At 40.0% G+C, this 19,693-nt stretch overlaps 1 protein-coding gene across 1 annotated transcript in view; it reads right to left on the minus strand.

Annotated features, from left to right (window-relative positions):
- The window catches only part of MYO1D (myosin ID), a 172,988-nt gene that overhangs the window by 76,377 nt on the left and 76,918 nt on the right, over positions 1 to 19,693 (minus strand). The window contains exons 17-19 of the mRNA XM_042476429.1: positions 11,588 to 11,811; positions 10,013 to 10,157; positions 8,426 to 8,530 (exon numbers count right to left, since the gene is read on the minus strand). Coding sequence (XP_042332363.1) covers positions 8,426 to 8,530; positions 10,013 to 10,157; positions 11,588 to 11,811 — 474 coding nt within the window. The remainder of the gene's footprint in view (positions 1 to 8,425; positions 8,531 to 10,012; positions 10,158 to 11,587; positions 11,812 to 19,693) is intronic.

Here is a 19,693-nt window from a genome sequence, read left to right on the forward strand (position 1 = left end):
CATCTTGGGGTTTTCTTGGTGAAGGTTACTGCAAGGAGGTTCACCTTTGCCTCCCTCCATACAGTACTAATTTGTGTTAGCTATAGTGCTAATGTGTTGGAGAGATCCTCCACCAGCATCACCCACCACTACTGATGCTGCCCATTAGCTGTTTTCCACCTGTGTTATAATTCATTCCAGGTCTCCTTATTTCTTTTCTCTTTCAGTCCTTCCCTGTCAATATAACCCTCCCTCAAGTTCTGTCATTTTCCCTCCAGTCCTGATTTTCCTCCTTTCTTTTCTCCCAAGCCTCCCTCCTCTAGGAACAGGGGCAGAAATGCCCTGACGCTGCTCTTCCGTCACCTCCTGCCCTCTGGGCCACAGTGGTCTGCTGTTGCTGCATGTCTGTGATGGCAGGGGGAGACACAGAGATGCCCAGACACTGTTCTACTCCCACCCTGGGGGTTGAAACAGTGGTGACCACATATCTTTGGCAGCAGTGGGGTCAGAGATGCCCCAACACTGCTCTTCCATCGCCCTATGGGCTGCAGTGGCCTATAACAGTGGTCATGTATCTTTGGCAATGGCTGTGGCGCAGAGATGTCACAACATTGCTCTTCCATGGACTTCCAACAGTCCATTGTCTCCTGCCCTCCAGGCTGTGAAGGTTTGCAGCAGCAGCCATGTGTCTTTGGCACTGGGAGTGGTGGAAATGTCCTGTCACTGCTCTGTTAGATATTGCTTAAGATATTCAAAGTACTAGGATCAATAGAATCCAGAACTTTGTGTCAGTCCTTGGAGATCATGATGAACTCTAGAGAGGAGCTATAATTCTCAAAGTACATAAGGCCTTTCTGGTTTTGACTTACATTCTCCAGTTTGGCAAGAGTCCAAATTCTGCAAGGCGCACTTCCTTTGTTGGCAAGAAATAGACAGAATTTTTCTTCCTAACTAGCATCCTTTCTTGTCACACAACCCCTTAAAACCTAGCACAGGTAAATGTCCTAATCCATTCCAGCTAGTTCATCACTAATCGCAGCAATTCAGATTCAGGTAAGGTAAGGTAAAGAACATCTAGCCAAAAAAGCAAATGTATGGGTAACTTGTTCTCATCTTGTATGGATGGCCAGCACACGGCACATAATATATATATTCATGCATTTAAGCTCAGTTTTCTACATGTAATATTTATCACTTATGAAGCATCCTCAGCAAATCAGAGCCATGGGGATACCCAGAATAGCAAAGGTAAGCTTTGGTTCTCGTCAATTAACACTTCCTCTTTCTCTTGCATAATCAATACCTAATTTTCTCTACTCCTGCAGCTTCAGCATATTCATGAAAATAGATTCAGTTTTCTCTTCTCTTCTCAGTTGCAGTCAAGTGGAAAATATACTAAGGCAACTGAAATGCTTGGCACTTATCAATTGCCATTAAGTTGTGTGCAATATGGCAATATCATGGATTGATCCAAATACTGTGCCTTCAAAATAAAGGGTTTTGACACCATCCCCCAAAAGGGCTGGTAGACTTCTGTGGGGCTGCTGTTTAATCTGGCCTTCACAATGAAGCCCCAAACCAGTGTGCCACCTGCAACTGCTCTTGCTACTATCTTGGGCTCAGTTCTCCAAACTCTGGTAACAGCTATTTGGATGACTGTAATATGTTATATGGGGCTGCCTTCTGTCTACAGTTCCAAGGTCTGGTTCACCTCTTTTAAATCCCTGAACAGGTTAGGACCAGTATCTGTGGATACTCAAGTTCCATTAAATATAATGACACAATAAAATGGTCTGCTTTACAGAAAATGGCAACATCAAGGTTTGCATTTTGAAATTTATATATTTTAAAAATATTTCCAAGCCATGAATGCTTGAATACATTAATAAAACATCTGTGGATATGGAGGGCTGATTGTAGTTAGCTTTTACCCCGTTAGCCAGAGGCTACAGTGACTAGCAGATTCTGAAAGCTGTGGTCCAAAAAAGTCATGCTTCTAGGCTCTAGACACACATGCAATGTGACTATCCAAGTATAGTTTAAAGAATCATTATGAAGGACACTGGTTCTCTCTACATCCATAAATGCCTTGCAATTCTAGCACCACATCGAATACTTTGACTTTAAATATAAAAAAAATAAGCATTGTTCTGTAGGGCAAAACTGTGTCTGACATTTCTTTCACCATGCTAAAGACAATCACCAGAGGAGCTTCCAGTGGTCAAGAAGAGATCTTTGCAGCTATTTTTCCTTTCCCCAACGTGCTTACATAACTTAAAGGCACCAGATCCTGTCTGATCTTGGAAGCTAAGCAGGGTCAGCTCTGGTTAGTAGTTGGATGGGAGACTGCCATTGAATATCTAGTACTGTAGGTTGTATTTCAGAGGAAGGAACTGGCAAAAGCACCTCTGAGTATTCCTTGCCTAAGAAAACTCTGTGAAATTCATGAAGTCATCATAATTTGGCAGGTGACTAGAACACACATTCTTTCCTCACTTCCAAATACCCTCCACCACTACAACATTAGTGGTCTAACATACCATGCATTTATCCACCCTATTATTCCTCAATTGTTTTGTTTTGCAGTTTTCAAATGGACCATTATCACTTTGGCTGGTGCTGAAACTGTGATAAAAGTAGATGTAACAGGTACAAGAGAGAGAGGGCAGGTTTATTAGGTTCAATTATTCATCAGATATTACAGTTCTAGTCTAATGACCAGTGTGTACACAGAGTTCCATGAAAGCATTATTTCCTCTAATAATGTTAGCATCCTGCCTTGCACACAAGGAGCTATCCAATGTACTGAAAACAAGGAAGCTCATGCTGTTTTATTGGCACAGCAGAACCCCCCAGAGAGATTTGGACTACAGCAGGAGTGAGTATCCTGCAGATGAACCTGCAGAATGTGTGAGCAGAAGCCGTCCCAATGTATTAACTCCTACCTTTTTATGTTTTGCCTTACCAGATAAATAAACCAAGCCATCCAACCCCATCTATCCTATAAACAAAGGCCTGACAAATTGTACAATGTGGTTACAGAGAAAACAGCACCACACTGACTCAAGCAAATAATCCAAGTTACTAGGAAGATTGGCTTTGCTCGTCTTTTCTTTTGGCCTTGCAACAAACCAACCTTTGTCACCATTCCTACCCTTCAGTCAGAAAGAAATAAAAGAGTATTTCTTTAATTCCCTTATAGTAGGCTTTTAGGAATCTGGAAGCTAATTTACCCACATTCTCCTTTCTCTTTGAAAAACACCTCATCCACTTACTCCCTCAAATTTAATCAGAGTGCCAATTTGATACAGAGCAGGTTTATACCATTTTGGCTCTCTGGTATTACTCCTTCTATAACTACCTCTGCCCTGGGGCACTTAGACAATGAGTCTTCTATTTAAAGAGAGAGAGAAGCATCTCATTCAACAGCAGGCTTGCCCAGCCGGCAGGTTTGGATGGGGGCTATTAATCGGGCAGAGACATTGGTTTAAGAAATACAGTATGTAAAAAGCAGCTGCATGAGCTGGAAGGAACAGTCAGGTTGGCAGGACACATTTTTTAAAGAAGGCCTGCCTTGTTATCAGATCAAGGGCAAGACTAGAACATGCCTTTGTTCAGCAATATAAACCTCTAGTGAGCAAAGTAAATAAAGTTTCAAAATCAAAAGGGTTACTCATTTTTGGCAGCTGGTTTGAAGAAACCTGGTAGAAAGGGCTGAAGAGCAGCAAAGAGGAGGACAGGAAGGGGGTATTATAGTCTTGAGATTATTATATAGTCTTATTATTAAAAGTCAGGTGCTCAAGGGGCTACTTATACTTATAAGCCACTTATACAAATATGACAAATTAAGGCATGATATAATTCAGCTATTTAAATAGGGCTGCAATTCTCGGCACATTGACGGCCAAACTGTGAACGAAGAATGAGGCATACTACAGAGAACCCTTTCCTTGCAGTATTAAATCTGACTCCATGTTTTCCTGAAGGATTTGGGTCAAAGGTTTTACCGATGCAAAGTGTTATTATTATCCAAGATTTCTTTTGTCTGAAAATACTGGTGTCTCACACATGCCAAGCTCATGCTCCACCAGCACAAGTATATAGAACACTATAAACAACAAGTAAAAATCTCAACCAGTTTTGCCTAATGATTGAAGAAACAATGAACCTGATATTTCATTTTAGGGGATTATTTTCCCCCACTCCTTTGCCACTTGGAACCACCAGATTAGCTGAGCTTTGACTTTGCCATCCCCCTGACCTGGCAGATGCTTCTTTACTAAATGTCTACTTGGGGCTATCAATGCGTAGTACGTGCTGTTCAAAACAAAGCAGGAACAATGTCCCCACTCAGAGTTGCTTCACATTTTAGGAACAGAGAATTCTGCTTGTCATAAAGTAACACTAGTGTTTCCAAAAGGTAAATGTACCAAGTGCAAAGAGCAGAGACAGGTCCCTGAGAAACACATCAGGACACGGTGTGGGAAGCTTAAGATTGGCAGCAATACAGTGCATGCTCACCATTGTTTCAGGAAGGTGTGCCTGCCATTTGCTCTTTACATATTTTCAAAGCATGAAGATGCTCTTGCTTACAAGAACAGTGCAAATGTAAAGGACAAGGGCAAGACCTGATAAAGATGAAGTGGATGGAATGGGATTATTTAATGGACAGTGCCACCTATATCATTCCCATGAAATAAGCAGCTATGGTAATTAGGGAAAGATTTTGGGATTGATGCAAAGAAAAAGGGGGAGGTGTGCTCAGTATAGGAGGCAGAATATATTAGAGTTAAATTAGCAAAGAGAATAATAGGGACTGAAAGAAAACAAGCCTATACAGAACAAATGGGATCTACAAGGAAATGAAGAAAAAACTAGTGGGGGTACAAAGTAGGACAGCATCCAAAATGAAACCATGCAAGGAATGTTCTCTAGTTTCTATTTGGAAGAAAAGAAGGAAAAACCTTGACTTTAATTAGAAAAAAAAATTCAGGTAGAATACAAAAGAAAATAACTGGTACCACTGGTGAGTACTTCATACATTTATCACATCTTTGGGAACTTGCAGACAGATGGCTGTTTACACTAAATCATGATTATTCTTTTGCTGCTAGCTAGAAGTGGAATTGAACCTGACTTTCAACAAAATCAATAAATAGTGTGAATTTTATCTGTGTACAGTTTGCTATTGTGCCACCTTTCACATCTTTAAGGGATGTGGTCCTGACTTAACAGGGCAATGGAACGTACTGTAGTTCAGCACACATTTAGTATATCTATTACAGATGTCACAATTTTATTGTTCCTTTTAATATCAATGTTTAAAGTAATGGCAGTAGGTTTTTAAATATATCTATATAGCAGTGACAATACCTGTTAATGTACTTAAAGGGCATAATGCTATATCCCAATAATGCAATGTAATTTAAAGAAGAGAGAGAAAATTGCCAAAGTCACTGCCATTTCAAAGTGGTCATCAATCATATTCAATAGAACTGTTTTTAGAACTTTTTAAAAATACTACTGTACCACTCTAATGCTGTAATGCTTTTTTTTCCTTTTAAAGGACTACTTCTTTTAAAGGATCATTAAAGGGACATATGACGCCAGTTATGGCAATCAGAAGATCAGAAGGTTGGCAGTTTCAAGCCTTAGTGCTGCATGATGGAGTGAGCTCCTTTCACTAGACGCAGCTTCTGCCAACCTAGCAATTCAAAAGCACGCAAATGTAAGTAGATAAATAGTTACCACTTCTCAGTGGGTAGGTAACAGTGTTTGGTGCAGTCATGCTGGCCATATGACCATCAGAGCAGTCCTCTGACAATGCTGTCTCTTTGGCTTACTAATGGAGATGGGCACCATCCCCTACAGTCGGTTACGACTATTTATGTCAAGGGACTCCCTTTACCTTTCTAAAGGGACACATAGGAGCCAGTGTGGCATAGTGGTTTGTGCATTGGCCTATGACTGTGGGGGCCAGGGTTTGAATCCTAGCTTGGCCATGGAAATCAACTGGATGACTTTGGGTGAGTCATACTCTCTCAGGCCTGAAAGGATGGCAATGACAAACCTCTGAAGAAGTGATTGGTTCACCTTAGGGTTGCCGTAAATCAGAAATTGCACACAACAACAACAAATAGGGACATTACAGGAACATAATATGAAAGTAAGATATTATCAATTACCACTATAAACCAATTTCTTTAAACGGTGTTTCTTAAATAGGTTTGTTTGCTCCATCTTTTAAACATATGTATTGTAATATAGGGGAGAACAAGATAAAAGTCTTTCATTTAAGTGATATTTTGCTGCTAATTTAGTATTTATTTTTTAAAATATATATAGTCAAAAACTACTTGAAGGACTGATTAAACAACAAAAAAGTGGTAAAATGGTATCCATTTCAATGGTTATGCTGAATATGGTTTAAACTATGGTGTGTTACAGACCGCCGCTTTGCGGCGGTCTGCTGGCGCTGCTAGTTACTCCACGAGGGAACTGCAGCAGCCAAACCGCGCGGCTCCTGCACAGAGCAAAAAAGAAGCCCCAAAACGGGGCTTCTTCCTGCGGCGCAGTTATGACGGCGCGAGGCGCCAATGGCACACTCGCGATGTCATAAGTGCTGCACAACGTGCGGATGCACAGCATCCGCTACATCAATATGGCGGCGGCCGTGTGGAACGGCCGCTGCCATATTGTACGTATTCACTACGTACTAGGGTTAGGGGGGTGCGGAAGCACCGCCCCTTCCTAACCCTAGTATGTAATGAATACGTACAAAATGGCGGTTTGTAACCCGCCTATGACCCGTTCACCTACCTGACAGGTCAATGTCCACACCAAAGCCTTGCCTCTCAAAAGAAGCTGGAACAGTAACAACAGGAATATCTATATTTGCCTCTTTTCCTCTTGGTTTATTTACAGAAATAAAAATTACCTTTTCATAGAAGAGGGTCAGGTATTACTGCAGTGTAAATTTGATTTTACATATGTATGATGACTATGAGCCTGTATAGACTGGCACTGTATAAAAAAGTACATCTTAGGATCATTTAATAATATTGGCAAGTCTTGATCAAGTCTTTCCAGCAGTTTTGTACTGGCAGCCAGTCTTCTGCAATTTTTTTCACTGATTTTTCATTAGTAAATTAGTCAAGAAAGTAAATTTATCCGATTCAAACATCTGCTAATTTTATCAGCCAAACATCTATTGTTGGCAGGCTTTTGAATTGTGAATTTGACGGAACTGTAGTCTATGTGTTAATTGTGTGCTGTTTTCTGATTCTTTACTTTATTTTAATTGAAGCTATGTTGTAAATATGTTTAAGTATTTTAACTGTTTTTACCATGTGTTTAATAATTGTAATATTTAATTCCTTTTTAAGTTTTGTACATTAACATTTTAGCTGTCCCTTTTCAATTGTTGTATCTCACTGAATCTCTTGAATCTCATTTGAGAGAAAGGTGCCATATTAATTAAATTAATTATTATTTGGGTAGGTGTTTTGTATTGTTTTTTTAAAAACCCAGTTTGTTAAGATAATTGTATATCTATCTGCGAGGCCAGATCTAATAACACATTCTAAATGAGAAAATGATCCTTTGGGGGAGGATGGGCAAACTCTGAAGGTCCATTTGTAACCTCCAGGATCCACCATCTGCTGCAGCAAGTACCACTATCACCCATCTGCCCCAGAACAAAACCAAAAGTGGCCAGAACTCCACTTACAGTTTTGTAACAGTTCTGTAAAAATCCTTTGAGAGTTTGAGGTGTGCAAAACAGGAGCGAGGAAACCTGTGCTCTTTTGTTAAATGACAACATCACAGAGATTGGAGTCTTCTACAAGTAGAGGTAGTCATAATTACCTTTTGCAGCATTTTTTTTCTAGAACAGAGGACTTGGGGGGGGGAAGAGTCTGGGAGGGGCCCATCGGCTGCAGAATTCTCAGCCCTTCTTTAGGAAAATGGCGATGCAACCAATTAGAATGGGTTGCTTCCGATTTCTTTGATTAATTATATCAACAGTTAATCTTATTTTGATCTTATGATACTGATCTTCAGTTTCCGGGGCCCCACCTATCCCATGACAGATTTTGGACATCTATTAAGAACCACAAGTCTCATTAGCATATCAAAAAGAAATGTAGAGCTCCATTTCATCAGAGTACTAATGATATTTCAACTGAAATCTCCAGACCACTTCTACAAATGGCTTAATGTAGATGCCAATAAACATTAATAAGCATAGGAGACAGGAAAGAGTCTGGAGGAATTCTGTGGCATAAACGTTCAGGAACTTAGCAGCTTTCTCACAGCAATACTTTCTGAAAATGTAAAACCAGACAGGAATTACAGGACAATTTGTTTGCACCCATCTTCCCATCACCATGCTGTTTCATTTGCTGGAAGCTTTTCTCATTTTTTAGTAGTTGTTTGCTGTGCTTACCTTGCGGACATGAGATGAGAAAAGAACATTCATAAACTTGTCCTTTCGTTGTAGCTCAAAGGCAATGGGGACAAATGAGCTTGCAGCCTGAGGGTTGTTTGGAGACTAAAAGAACAAACAGGGAGTTGAGTAATTTGTCTTCATCATTAAAATAAGAGTCACTGAAACTTTATCATTCAAGGTTTGACAGCTAAAAGAGTCCCAAGTAAACATTTGACTTTAGTTGCTGCCCTCCATATTTCAAGTCAACCTGATCATGATTTTAAGATTGGTGTTTCTTACAAAGAAAGGGGAAGGGCAGAATATACTAGAACAATCATTAGATTTCAAAAGCTAGAACATACATTTCCACAACTTCCCAAAGCCAAATCAAAGACCCGATCAAAGACCTAAAAAATGGGAACATGAGTAATCAAATAATGCATACAAGTTTATTCTGTCTTATCATATATGATAGGAAAAAAGGAGGACCACATTAAAGGTGGATAGATTCAATCAAGGAAACTACAGCCCTGATTTTGCTGAGTAGGGATGCTGATAATGGGGTGACTTGGAGGTCTTTCCTTCATAGGGTTGTCATATGTCAAAGTTGACTTGACAGCAGTTAACAGCAACAACAAATCATAAATGATATTAATTTCTCATACAACAGAATGCAAAAATCGAATGCTCACACAAGACCATCTTTACAAATTATTAACCTGATAGAAGTAGCCAAACAGACCAAACCAGAAGGTCTTTCTAAACTATAATTCTCCCTACCCTGCATCCTGTGGCCAAGCAATGGGTTTGAGAAGCACAGGGCATGATTGCAAGTGCTCTCCCCCACCTGGACTTCCCAGCAAATGAAATTCACTGGCGTGCAAAATATCTTCTTTCAGAACAATAATTACAAGCTTACAAGAGATCATCTTATATGAGATATATGTCATCTAATATGACATAACATTTTAAGAAGGCTCCTTTGGAAACAGGCACATAACTATCATTAAAAAAATTGGATAATATATTGTGAATCATTTTATTCCCCTTCAAGAACTAACTTGACTTTTGCCTCCACTTCCACCATTACTTTTGTTTTCATCCTGCCTTTTTCAAGATGGTTAAAACATTTTAAAATTACGATTAAAAACAAACAAAAAGTCAACTTTAACATCAAATTAATCTATCAAACATATTAAAAACATACACTCTAAAATGGTTTCTTAATAAACAATACAATTTAATACAGTACAACACTTATTTTCACTAAAGTGAGGCAACCCCTTCGGATTGTTTTAGAAGATAATTAATGTTTATTAGAGGCTGCCAGGAGTATATTGCTCCTTGTTTTAAACAAAACAAGAGTTTTCCTGGTGGTGAGAATCTGGGAGCTTGGGGCTGTTAAAACAGGATGTATATGCAGCTCCAGAAGTAGAAGAAAGTGGGGCAAAACTTTGGGTTCAAAGAAAAGGGATAAGTTCTGAGAAGAGCGAGGAAGTTTTAATAAATTTTGGCAGGTTCCCCTCATTCATTTTTTGTTGTATTTCTATTTTGTGGCATCACAGGATATAGTGACTAAAGCTTCACAAGTCCTGTTACACTTACCGATGCAAGGTAGTTCCCCTGCCAGGCTCTTTGGAGTCCAATATCGACCCGGTGCCCCTTAAGCAGCTCCACTGCGGCCACCTTTGCCCTAATCTGAGGCAGATCCTTGGGTGGGATACTCTTGATGAGTTCATGTGCTTTCCACCTCAAAACAAAAACAGTAAGAAGTAATCACACAACAGCCTATTCAGGAACTGGAATGGGAAAATAGGAGAACATGGTTACCCTATTAAACAGTGACTAATATTTTCATACAGTGAACCATCTGTACAACACCCACCCAAATATCCAATTCACGATGGAAAAAGAAAAGAAAGGAACATTGCCATTCTTGGATGTTCTGGTTATCTGCAAACCGAACCAACAATTGGTCCACACAGTATACAGAAAACCTACACACATGGACAGATACCTACACAAGAACTCCAACCATCACTCGGGGGGGAAAAAGAAGCACAATAAAAACATTGGTAGACTGGGCAAAAAGGATCTGTGAACCCCACTTCCAGGAAGATGAACTGAAGCACCAAGACTGAATTCTACAGGCATATGGTTACTCCAGCTCAGACATTAGAAAGGCTGCCAGACTCAGAAAAACCCAGAGGAGTGAAGACAAACAACCACCCAAAGGGAAGATATTTTTACCATACATCAAAGGAGCCACAGACAGAATAGGGAAACTGATTAAGAAACACAACCTCCAAATGTTTACAATCCAACCAAGAAAATCCAGCAAATGCTGCACTCAGCAAAGGACAGAAGAGACCCTCTCAAAGCCGCAGGAGTTTACTGCATACAGTGCAGCTGTGGAAAAGTCTACATAGGGACCACCAAACACAGTGTTCAAACACGAATCAAGGAACACGAGAGACACTGCAGACTGGGTAAGCCAGAAAAATCAGCAGTAGGAGAACCATCCTGGGCATAAAATGCTGTTTGAAAACACTGAAATTCTGGACCATGCCAACAACTATCAGGTCAGAATGGACAGGGAAGCCACTGAAATCCATAAACACCTAGGCAATTTCAACAGGAAAGAAGGAACTCTTAAAGTTAACAAAGTTTGGCTACCAGTCCTAAAAAACACCAAAATCAGGACCCAGCAAATACAAATGAAAACCATCCAGGGTGAAGGGGATCATGAGGCAAGTGGACACCTTATAGGCCTTGCCATTTAACAACAGAACAATAAGCGGATTAACATGCAAATCACCTCCTCTCAACCAACAGTATATATACGCCACTATCTTTCATTCTGGCATTGTCTGAAGATGCTAGCCGCAGTTGCTGGCAAAACGTCAGGAAACTCTTCTAGAACACGGCCACATAGCCTGAAAAACCCACAAAAACCTAATTCCATGAAGATTAGAAGATGTACACCAACCATCCCACCATGGAATGACATGACTAGTAATTAGACAGGCTATGTCTTCTAGCTTCCACATAATAAAATGGTACCTATACACTTCTCTACTGCAAAACACATTAGCAACTTTAGACTCTTGGACATGTCCGGGATATAGTGTGGACCTTATTCAGTTCTATCACAGTGTACTGGGTGCTTTATATTCATACCTGAAATATATTGCCTGCAGGGCCTCTTCAAACCTCCGTAGCACCTTAGGTGGTGTGGGCCATCTCACATGTTTTCCATAATCCTTCATGGACTTCACATTGTGAAATCGACGGGCAACTTCACAGATATAAGATTTGACTTTGTATCGACGGTAGCACTTGAGGATCTTGAGTGCAGCTCGAGTCCTCTTGTAGCGAAGGCGAGCTAGTGTGCCTCTCCAAACCTAGAGAAGCCCCAAAATGGGTTAGAAAATAGAAACTGAGGGATGAAATACAGAGAAGGTTCCTCCTTTCTATTTAAGATCATTGTTGCCAAAAAAGGGAGCAGAAACCATGTGACAGAACTTGTATTTTATAATTTGTTTTATTGTACACTGCAGGGATCAGGGGCCAATTTTCCATTCCAGACCCCCAGCACTATGCACCAAAAACTACCACCACCCACAAAAAAACCTTAGTGCAACCCAAATTAACAACACCAGCACAATTTATTCTGCTTCTGCCAGTTGTAAGGATGGGCAAAAAGCTTTCAAAGACATTGAAGACCTGTCCCTTGGGATCCCCAGTCTGCTCTTCTGCTCCTCCTTCCTTAGCAGCACCTCAGCTATGGATCATTGGCTCCATCTCTACTGAACTTCTAGTGGGCAGCCAAAACTGCACTTTTTCATATGGCCTTGAGACTTAAAAACAGGGATGCATTCTGCTGATTATTTTAACTGTGTACACCTTTTAAAACTTCAAAAATTAAAATGATAAATTTTATTTGCATCACTCTGGGAGACCTGGTGGACTGACACTTTGGAAACATTGACTTTATTGGGATGGATAAGCTTTATGGGTCTAGTGACAATTTTCCCATCCTCTTAATCTTCCACAGGCAAACCCTGCCTCCAATAAACCCACTAATGGCCAGAGGGTCACTTCAGGCTTCATAAAACCCACTTGGGAGAGAACAGTGGGTCAAAACAAGGCATGATAGGGCTATGCTGAAGAACAATTGCTGACCTCAAGGGCTAATTTCGGGAAGCCACCTTGGATCCCACTCTGTGAGGTGGCAGCATATAAAACTGTTGTCAGACCAACTTGCATTGCTCTGACTACATTTATTCCACATAGCAACTGTGTATGTTTGGATTCTACATTCTCTCACTGTAGAATTCACGTTCTGTCCACTTCAACCATTCCATAAAGCTCACATTTTTACTTCAACTGATTTGTTTTAACCTTATGAACCACCTAAATTTAATCACCAGCATTACTGTTACTATGTGCTCCTGCTCAATGCTAACACAGGGACCTGTGCATTTAGCCTAAGGCAGATCTCTGAGTTATTGCCAGCCTTGCCTCTTCAGAAATGAAATGCAGACACCGATTCCTCAACTCAGTAAGCATGGCTAGGTATAACTTGATACAATCCACCTAGATATTCATTTGGTTTGCACTCTTCACTGAGTTTAGCTGCAGACTTTACTGTCATAGCATCCTAATTCTTAAAGTTTCCTATTTTTTGTTTTGCAAATCCTCTACTATTTCATAGCACTATTTTGGCATTTTGATTGATCCTAACACAAGTATTGCTTAACCGTGGGTTTACTTTTTACTCATCAGCCAGCACAGATAAAAGAATGGAGCCCAATTCAACTCGGAACATCCTTCTATCATTAAAAGGAGGATGGGCTTCAGAGAAGATATGGAAGATAACTCACAAAAATTTGCTGGAGTCTAATTTTTTTTTAAAAAAACACCCCTCATTAATATGATCAGCAACAAATTTCAGTGGATCATCTGTCAATTGTCACAAAGGTGTTTCCTTTAAAAGGTTATACACTTTTAATATTTCATATCTAGAGTTCCACCTGCCCATACAACACTGAGTTTGAAAAAAAAAAGAGCCAAGGGGTTCCTATTGCATCTCAGCAATATAAGAATAACTGTTCTCCATAAAAACAAGTTACTGTGGCTGAATACTGCTTTGAAATGTGTGATGCTATGAGAGGCTAATATTAGTTTCTCCTTGAATTTAACTGAAAAGTTCCTTGGTTCCCTCTACTGATAAGCAGATAAGTCCATAGTTCACTGAGGGGGTCCCTAGAGAAACTGATCCTGATCCTGGTGTGGCATCTTATGGATCCCCACAAATGTACATCAATCCTTCCATTTACCCTAGGATTAATTAATTACCCATAGTAATTAGCAACATGGTTATTTGTTTCATGAAGCTTATGCCAAGAAGTGCTCCTTCTTGCAGGACTTACTAAATCACGGGTTCATCAGGCCAGGAGCAATAAAAAAAAAGACGGACAGATGGGAAAAGAATGAGAGACAATATTTACTGCCAAGTTACAGCAAAGAACAAAAAGGCTACCCCTGACAATGCTACACTGGTACAAGATGTCATAAGTCTTTTTGAGAGACTCCAGGATTAACTCCCACCAGGAAAAGAAGAACAGCCAATTCCACTTAGGATTTCAAAAATATGTGAATGACTGGCACAGGACACTTACTGTTCAGAACATTGTGTATTTGGCTTAGATCTGATCCTAACTGCTGAACATGGGTCTCAGTTGTAGCAATTAATGAACAACAACAAAGTAAAAAATAAAAACAGATAAATAAATATCTGACGACAAATCCTTAGCCAAGAGGGGGAAGCAAATTATTTTCCTGAAGCATGCTCAAGCGAGGGAACTAGTAAATCTCCCTAGTAAGAGACTTCTGTAAACCTAAACAGTTACTAATAATATCTTGGTACATGCAGTAGCTACGGACTATCCATGGGGCATCAATCCTGAAGATAATGCAAGAGGATCCCCAACAGTTTGTTTTCAAACAATTCAAAGAGAATGTACGTTGGACACAGGGACAGCTGCACCATGAGGTGTAGTAAAATGAATGCCTCAGGAACCAGACTTTCAACTTCATCAAAGAGCAAAAAAGTGTAAGATACTTTATGATTCTACTTTTACTGCCAGGAAGGAGAACAGGGACCTGTGAACGTTCTCAGGTGTCAAAATAACACCATTGTCCTAAAATACTTTACTCTTCACTTTAGAATGAAATACAGTCAGCCCTCCTTATCCACAGATTTTTTATCCATGAATTCAAGCATCCACGGTTTGAAATATTTTTTTTAAAGTATAAATTCCAGATAGCAAACCTTGATTTTCCATATTATATAAGAGACACCATTTTGCTATGCCACTGCATTTAATGGGACTCAAGCATCCATGGATTTTGTTATCCATGGGGGATCCTGGAACCAAACCCCAGTGGATAACAAGGACCCACTGTACCATTATTTGCTGCTGTGACTCAGACAACAAAGTATCTTGGACTAGCCCTGGTTGGGCCCATCATTGTGGTATGCAACACCGTACAAATAATTGGCCTTTATCCTACTCAGCAGCAGTATCTCTCACCACATTAACAATTTAAATACTGCTAAGTTAGGGAAGCAACTGGGGTGGAACTAAGCCTATGTGGTGACTAAGCTCTTGTCTGGAACCGTTTTGAAAGCACACCAAGACGTACGTCACATAAAACCTTTTTTAAAAAGTCAATCATCATCTGTTTATCCATTCTGCTCTAACTACAGGTGTGAAGGAAGGTGTGTGTGTATGTGTTTATTTGTAAATGCTGAGTTACTATTACATACAGGAAGCCGTCTAGAGTGCACTTCAAACAAGCACGAAAAGCATTGTTAAGTATAAAAACATTAATGACACACCCACACACACATTACACACTTCAAGGAATAATGTGTATGGAAGCTATTCTCCAGAAAGCAAGAGGAAAGAAAATTCCTCCCTTTGATCCCCTTTGACTCTTCAATTGCATAGAAGGCAAGGCACTTGTTGATATTTTTCAAATTCATTGGTTTTTTTATAACAGACTAAAGAACACTCTTATAAGTTATTACTCTATTTAATAGAATTCTACTCTGCCTTGGCAGGCAATTTAGATCATAAAAACATAAAACAGAGTGAGCAATAAGTAGTACACAATACAGTTAAAAACAGCAACAAAAAGCACTGGAACATCAACAGCTAACACAATAAACCATAAGATCCTAACAGCACCAAAAATTGGAAAGCCAAAGAAAATAAAATTCCAGAAGAAATAAAAATGTTTTCCCCATGTTCAAAAGGTGAGATACTATCACTGTGCATATATGTATATGTATTTTGTTGTTGATTTCTACTCATGGTGATGCTGTGGAGGAGACATCTCCAAGACTCTGTATTTTACTGCTCTGCTTAAGTTTTGCAGACTCATGTCCATTACCTCACTGATCGAATCTAGTCATCTGGCATGTGGTCTCCCTCTCTTTCTTCTACCCTGAACTGTGTATATGTATATGTACACTTGTCCCTCCACATTTGCAGCTTTGACTTTTCCAAATTTGATTATTCACGGATATGTCCTCTCTAGGAATATCTAGGTCCTCCAGCACAACTCTATGGTCAACTTTAACCAAAAGTTGCACTGAAGGACCTAGAGATTCCTAAAGAGAATACTCGACTAGGCATTTGTAGCTCCTCCAGCACAATTCTGTGGTCAATGTCTGGCAGATGTTGACCACAGAGTTGCACTGCAGGACCTAGAGATTTCTAGAGAGGTATTCTCTCAGGCAAAAGCAAAGTGTTTTTGTTATTTGCATTTTTTCCACATTCACAGAGGTCCTGTGCCCCAACCCTAGCAAATGTGAAGGGACGAGTATATATTTATATAGAGATACTGTACACAGCCAATTCTTCAGTCTCCCCTCTGAATGTCTACAGGTGTGAAAACATGGAAAAGATGCCCTACATTCTCAAGACATGAACTTGGAGGCAGATGATGACGCTCCTGGATCTTCAGTGCTGTCTCTTAACAGTGATTCAGTTTGCACATCATTCAAACATATTTAACATGAGCAATTCAAGGTGTATTTAAATTGGTACTATTAATATATAGTTTTTAAAAATGTGTTTTCAAATATTCAATCCTAGCATTTCAAAATCCTTGTCTTCTTTCTCTTTGCCCCCACCACTATAACTGTGTGTTTTCCATTCCAGTTAATAAGCAATGCCTACCATGACACTCCCTTTCCATGGTGGTCCATGGACTGTATGCTCCTGTGAAGCAAGAGGCTATGCTCACAGTAGTAGTGCTATGCTTCCATGTCAGACAGGCTTTTGCTGAGAAGCTCGACTAAATGCCCCAAACAGCTAGTAGGCAACAGCAGTAGTGGGGGTGACAGTGACAGAAAATCTTTCAGAGACAACAGCAGTGTCACCATAGCTAACACCTATTGGTACTGCACAGGGGAGGCACAGTAAACCACCTGCAACGGGACCACCTTTGCCTCCAGTGCAAGAGGATATATGGAAAGTCTGGGGTGGAGGGAGAGAATGGAGTGATCAGTAAACCCATTTAACCTTTATTTTGGTATTAACTAGATCCTTCACATCTCTTTGGGTCCAAGTGCCTTTCCCATAGAACTTCCTATGGTCCAATGTTCATCATCTTAAAATATTCAGAGGTTCATCAACCTCTTAAAACATGCCTAGCTCTAGATATGAAAACATGAAGCCCCATATATAGCACATGGAGTGCAGGTATGCTAACATCTTTTACACAACAGAATTATAGCACTATGGTTCCACTTTAATGACAATGGTTCTATCCAATGCAATACTGAGATTTGGAGTTTAGGGAGAGGTATTTAAAATTCTCAGCCAGAAAGCTCTAGTGTAGGAGTTCTCAACCTTTGGCCCTCCAGCTGTTTTGCACTTCAACTCCAAGAAGCCTACACCAGAATTTTCAATGAGGATATATTTTGGGAGCTGACATCCTAAGACATGTGAAGAGGAACAGGGCTAATCCATAAACTGTACTAAGACACCAGTCACGTTAGGTTCTTCTTTAGTCAACTGTCAGGTAACAGGTGCCATTCAATCAGGCTACTTGAGCTGTTTTTAATTTAAAATGACTATTATAAGAATAAGCGCTTTATTTTGGTCTATGACCATAAATAAATAAATGCAATGTAAAGAATAGGTGCTTCAGTTTGCTGCTTTCCTTCTCCTTCTTCCTTCTTTTTTTATGTTCTGCCTATTAGCTTTTAGGGCAAGGACTATTTTGTTCCAGGAGCCATTTCAGCTGAAGAGTGAGGCAGAAATGCTTTAAATAAATAAAATACATTTAACATGAGTAGTGCATTTTAATCAAAGTACCATCACAGTACAAACTGAACAGACCGTCGCTGTTCATTTAACAGAGTTTGTACCACTGATAAATAATTTAGTCTGCTCACAGCATTTGGCTCTCTGCTGAATCAGAATTTTGGGTCTTGATCTGCTGTAAGCTGTGGTCTCTGGATGAAGTCTTGGAAGCCCGATGAGACAATTCTGAACCAATGTCCCCCTCCATTAGAAAGCACATTCATTTTTAATTCCCCTTTACTGACAACTGAAGGGCAATTTATGTTGTGCCCACAGGATAAAAATGGTTGTACTTCTGACAAACATGTTCACGTTGAAATATGCAAATATACAGCATAAATCCACCTGTTTAAATTTGCAAGATGCATCACATTAGGTCTGAAAATATGGTTCTGGAGATGATAAAGCTGGGGGAACAGGTGGGAGAGAACATCACATTGCTCAATGTGTGGGAAGGGGGAGGAAAAACAGAGAAAAAGCGCATATCATTTTCAATAAATAACAGCAGCAAGAAGCTTTCCAGGATCTTAAGTGGCTTCCACCCATAATCCTACCACAAGGGATAATTAAAAATCTGTCTTAATTAAAAGTTACATTTTAAAAACAACAACCAAACACCAAATAATCAACATCTTCCAATGAAGTCACAGCTAGAGTCTTGGGCAAGAAATGGATGTGTCCAGCAGAGAGTCTCTAGACTATAGGGTCTCCCATAAGACCATCAATGAGACAAAAATGTTGAAATTATAGGTGAACACACATACACACACAAAAACCTACACACTATTAGAATTTAGAAATGTTACAGTTTGGATTGGCCTCTGGCCACACTGACTGGGTAATTCTAGGTGTTTTGGTTAAAAAAAACCCACTTCACAGTTCCATACTAGGCCAATAAGAACTTGGGCGCTAAGCAGTCAAAGAGGGTGTACTTGAGTTTCATGTGAGTGCCTCCGGGAATGGTCATAAGCCACCTTTAGGTTTCAATACTAAATCATTCAACCTAGAATTGTTCCAAACTGAACTCAGTATAACCTACTTCCAAGTAAACATTCACAAGATTGTGCCAATATAGTGTTGACCTTGGACCCACTTCAGACCTCTAGTGCTCTGAGAATTCATTATGTCTTTGGAATCATATAACGAAGAAGTGCTGGAGAAAATGTCCATTCCACCCACTCAATAAATGGATGGCAATGACAACATTGGGACACAATGTTGAGGGGAACAAGTGTCTCACCAGAAAAAAGAACTTGGTATCTTTTCCACAGGAGCCTCTCAGGACAAAGTTGTACATTGGTTCATCTGGCAGCAACTTTGAAATTAATAAACACTGCCAAAGGTACTTCCACCTAAGTGCTTGTTCAGAGGGTCAGAATGGCAATCACTTGCAAATCACACATATGAAAGACATAAAATAGTGTACAAACTTATGAGATTGCCAGAATGGTAAACAAAGCAAAAAGTGGTGGTAGAAGCAGGAATACAAAACCAACTGATGTTAAAGCCACAGAATCTGGGTCTACTAAAGTGGAATTAAGACAGGCTTGTAATCATTCAAATTAAAAAACTATAGGGGTGAGGAAAGTGTAGCCCAAGGGTCACATGTAGTCTGTTGGTCGCCAATGCTTCTCCTCATCTGGTTGTTGTTGATGTGTGCCTTCAAGTCATTTCCTATTTATGGCACCTCTAGGGCAACCCTATCATGGGGTTACATTGACAAGATTTGTCCAGAGGAGGTTTGCCATTGCTTTCCCCTGATGCTCAGAGAGTGTGACTTGCCCGAGGTCAACCAGTGGGTTTCATGGCTGATCTGGGAATTAAATCCTGGCCTCCAGAGTTGAAATCCAACACTGAAACCACTATGGCACGCTGGCTCTCTCCAGACCTGCAGACCGCC

The sequence above is a fragment of the Sceloporus undulatus genome, chromosome 6 (genome assembly GCF_019175285.1).
Source record: "Sceloporus undulatus isolate JIND9_A2432 ecotype Alabama chromosome 6, SceUnd_v1.1, whole genome shotgun sequence".
In the NCBI taxonomy this organism is placed as follows: domain Eukaryota; kingdom Metazoa; phylum Chordata; class Lepidosauria; order Squamata; family Phrynosomatidae; genus Sceloporus; species Sceloporus undulatus.